A 4,420-nucleotide genomic window follows, 5' to 3' on the forward strand; every position below is an offset into this window, starting at 1 on the left:
TGAAAGAGTCGTGGTGCTCCTCCAGACATCACAGCCCCGGGCACGGGGCGGCCGGGGCCTGCCAAGAACGGGAGTCCTGGAGGGTAACCAGGGTACTCTATACTCAAAGCAAAGTGTGGAGCTCTGGAGGCTCCTTCCAGCTGCACATCTCTGGCATTACTGTGACACTGTTTATTCATATGCTCAGAGTCCCCTTTGGTCAGAACCATCCCTCATGTCTCTGGGCATGGTCTTCGTCCATTGTTTTCCACCTAGCTCAGCTCTCTGATCCATGATGCTTTGCCAGGGGGTGAGCTCACCTGCAGAACTACGCTCGCAGTGTGCCCACCTACCTCTTTCTATGAAATGACTTTTACTTCAAGGAGTCATCAGAGTATGTCAGTTTATGATTGCCGGGTGATATAACAACTACAGGTTTCCTGAAACTAGGAAAAGATAGTAATGTTCATAAACTGAAGCCAACTAGAAGAAAGCATCAACAGCTTTCAATACATTTGGGTTTTTATTTTTTTCTTTTTCTTTCTGTCCTTCATACCTGATGTTAGGTTGCTAGTTACTCCAGGGACTTGAGAGGAATTTCTGTGTATTTACCCAGTGTGGGGTTTTTTTAATATTCATATGCTTTAGTCATGAGCAGTTTGAGGTTCTGATGCGGCGAGGAGTTGGTGGTGTGCTTGCAGCCTATTACTTGGAGTTATCCTGTACACTGGCCTTTTCCATCTGGTTAGACAATAACCCATGTGAGAGTGACAAAATGCTTCATTTTGCAAGATGAAGCAAAGGAAACTTGAATGGGTCTCTCAGGCCTCACAAAGGCAAAACTTCCATTGATGGCAAGGAAGAAACTGCTTTGCTTGAGAAAAAGGACACTGGTGCTGACTTTCACTTCTAGCCAGGTGGGCATTCTGGAGGGCTGTGGTGGAGATATTGCCTTCCTGCTCCCTGGCATCCTGAGCAAATCCAGCCTGCCGTTGCGGCTGTGTGGACCCCTGCTTCAAAAGCTCAGCATTGCCCTTTGTCCAAAACCTGGTAGACCATACAGCTACCGGAGCCCGTAGGGTAAAGCAGCCAGCAGCGGCCCTGGTGCTTGCTGCAGGCAGAAGATAGAATCTCATGTATTGAGGATGTGGAGCTGAGGAGGTTTCTCATATGGTTTGGAAGCAGGAGCTGGTATCCACCAATACATGGGCATGTAAATCCAGCCTCAGATGAATTAAAGCTGTCTGCTCCCATGGGGAGCAACTAGGAACCTCTTACAGAGCTGGTTTGCAACATCACTGCTGTGTCTGGCTTTGATTGCAGGTGCAGGCAATAGTGGAGAAACCAGGCCAGGATGGAGGGCAGCATCTCCTTCCTTTCCAGGGAGGAGAGGCAGGGTTGAGCACACAGCCATTGCTTTGGCGCAGAGACTGTTGAGGTCCCTCTCTGATGTGCAGACCATGTGTTACATCCCAGCTTTCTCCCTCCTGTTTACTTCTATCCATTTTCCCACGTGTCATCAGCCCTGAAGCTCTTTTTTCTCTTCTCAACTCTCTTGGCCAACAGACTATAATTCCTAGGTTATCTTCAAAGAAGGTGAAGAGCAGTAAAAGCTCAAGCCCTGGGATGATGCTGGAAGCTTATCCTCCAGCAAAGCCTGGAGAAGCCTTGCCTTTCAGGGGAGCACTCAAAGTGTCCTCTGAAACCCAAAACCAGGTTATTCCCTTGACCCACATAGTAAAGCATATGTAAATCTATTGTAGGGGAGGCACCCAGTTTTATGACGGGTTTTACATACAGTCTTTTTCTTACTGCACCTCTGGATGACAGCAGTCAGCTGCAGGTCAGGGCTCCACAGGTTGTGGCTTAATGAAGAAGAACATGGAGAGAGGATCAGGCATCTGTGATGTATGATGTAAACTGGCCAGCGGAGGCTCACTCTCTCAGAAGCAGAAAGTGCCAAATAGCAGGAAACAATTTCAGTCCATGTAGCTTCTCTCCATCAACACGTAACCCAAAAGCACTTCGGTTTTTTTCCTCCTATCCAAATTCCTGTTTCTCTGCCAGGTGACTCCTGACCTTCCCTGAGCTTTTCTACTCTCTGGTATTATTGCTAGCTAATGTGAGCATTGAGAGATTCCCACAGCTCAGCTAGTTACCTTAAAACTATGGTTTTTATATTCCACTGGATATGTGGTGAGAAACATGTATCTGTGGCTATCAGAGATGCAAGAGCCCTCAAAATAAACTCTTACCCACAGGCAAAGAAAAAAGCATCTGTTGGAGACTGTAATACCCATATAAAATCACTTTGACCAGTCTCATATTCAGGTGGCCTCAGTGATACCTTGCAACAGTCTTCAGCCCATTCCAGCAAGATTTAATTCAATCCATGCAGTAGTTAGTGTTTTCTTTGGAACTACAGTGTTCTTCTCAGAAATACATTCACTCTGGGTTCAGTGAGGTTTACAAGGCTGGCCTTATGGTTATTTAAACAGAAAACAACAAAAAACTGTATACAAACTAGAGTAGTTCTAGCTGGCAGTTCAAAAATGCTTGCACAACATCATGGGGTGCTTGTCTCGGATTCAGAGGTGTCGCTTGTCTCTGACTCAGACTCTCTCTTCTTTCAGTAAAACTATACTGTAGAAAAACAAAAAAAAATTTTTTTTTTTTTGTTGTTCTTTCCAAGCGGCTCCAAGACGCAGAGAAAGAACTTTCAGGATGCCAGAGCCAGCTAAGTCCACTTCTGCCCCCAAAAAGGGCTCCAAAAAAGCTGTGACGAAGACCCAGAAGAAGGGAGATAAGAAGCGGCACAAGAGCAGGAAGGAGAGCTACTCCATCTATGTCTACAAGGTACTGAAGCAAGTCCACCCTGACACTGGCATCTCCTCCAAGGCCATGGGTATCATGAACTCCTTTGTCAACGACATCTTTGAACGTATCGCTGGAGAAGCCTCCCGCCTGGCCCATTATAACAAGCGCTCCACCATCACCTCCCGGGAGATTCAGACAGCTGTGCGCCTGCTGCTCCCAGGAGAGCTGGCCAAGCACGCCGTCTCAGAGGGCACCAAAGCTGTCACCAAGTACACAAGCTCCAAGTAGCCAGATGTCACCTCTCCAATGGGACTATTGATCACAGGACCTCCCGTGCAAGCACAGATGGGCAGCCATGGTCTGGATAAACATCACAGCTATTATCCACAGCAATTTACAGCTTTGGGATGGGCATGAGAAGCTGCCTGGTGGAAGAGGAGATGGTGATCTGGATGTTGGCTGATTTTCATAGTCTATTCAGGACATGCAACAGGTTCATCGAGGCTGGTGGAGGAGGCCCCTGCTTTCACATCTCATCCAAAGGTCTGGCCAACTAGTACATCCACACTCTCCTCTGTGCTTGACAAACGTGCATGTTTGGCACTGGCAGGGGAGACTGGCAGCAGCAACTCAGAGACACCATCTTTGAAGTCTTCCTGTTTGGCTTCTTTCTCACAATCATCTGAGACAGGCACTGAGTCAGTGCTGGTATCCTCTCCCTCGCAGCTCAGATCTGTCCTGGTGTACGTCAGCACAGCTCACCCCATGCTGGCAGAAGTGGCATTGACAGCTACCAGCCACAGCCTGTAGAATAAAATCCATATTGATTCAACAGCTATCTGTGCTTGACAGTCTGTTTTACAGAGCAAGCCTGGCAGGCAGAAAGATGCCCAAGACGATACCAAGTGCTATTGCTCCTCATCACTCCCAATGGATGCGTCATCGAGCAGGCTGAGGGTCCCAGCGCTGGAGCTGTCTGCTGCTTCCCACCGTGTTCCCAGGCAGATGGATGGACAAGGGAGGATGTTGGGGATGGGTCGCTACCTTCCCCAGCTGCTGCTTTGCCTGCTTTAGGACTTGGTTTGGTGTGAAAGACACTGCTAATTCTGCTGCTTTTCAGAGACTTTTTGTGCCTCAATGCTGCCTGGGTTCTCCCTTCCACCATAAGCATGGTGGTGCTTGTGGGGGTCCCCTCCCTGTGACAGCTGGGATGGTGCAGGACAAACAGTACAGAGGTATCGGAAAGGGACTAAAGATTTGGGAAGGCATCTGGAGTAGGAGCAGAAATAGCTAATGCAGTCTGGGGAGAGTCAGGCTCCCTACAGAGATCATTGTGGGCAGCTCACCTCACCTTGCCTTCTCTACTTTATTCACCAGTTGGAAAGCAAAAGCAAAACTGGGTCTGGGTGGATATATAGGGACACTTGGCTGCATCCGAGTGATATTTTAAAGATTAAATAACTTTAAACTACTTCAGATGCTCCCCACATCTTCTCAAAGTCCACAGTAAGGTAAGCAATAATAAAATCCTGATAAAAGCCATAGAGATTAGTAGAGGAGCATGTTGATTAGAGGTTTATCTTGCCTAAACTGCTGAATAGCAGAAGAGCACGCATAGAACTGG

General features: G+C 47.8%; 1 protein-coding gene across 1 annotated transcript; it reads left to right on the top strand.

The window, feature by feature from the left end:
- Positions 1-2,703: 2,703 nt before the first annotated feature.
- On the top strand, positions 2,704-3,084 carry LOC104495804 (histone H2B 5-like). The gene has a single exon (XM_010138821.1). It carries the CDS (start codon positions 2,704-2,706, stop codon positions 3,082-3,084), a length of 381 nt encoding a protein of 126 aa, XP_010137123.1.
- The last annotated feature ends 1,336 nt before the right edge of the window (positions 3,085-4,420 follow it).

The sequence above is a fragment of the Buceros rhinoceros genome, unplaced genomic scaffold, assembly GCF_000710305.1.
Source record: "Buceros rhinoceros silvestris isolate BGI_N320 unplaced genomic scaffold, ASM71030v1 scaffold5866, whole genome shotgun sequence".
Taxonomy (NCBI): domain Eukaryota; kingdom Metazoa; phylum Chordata; class Aves; order Bucerotiformes; family Bucerotidae; genus Buceros; species Buceros rhinoceros.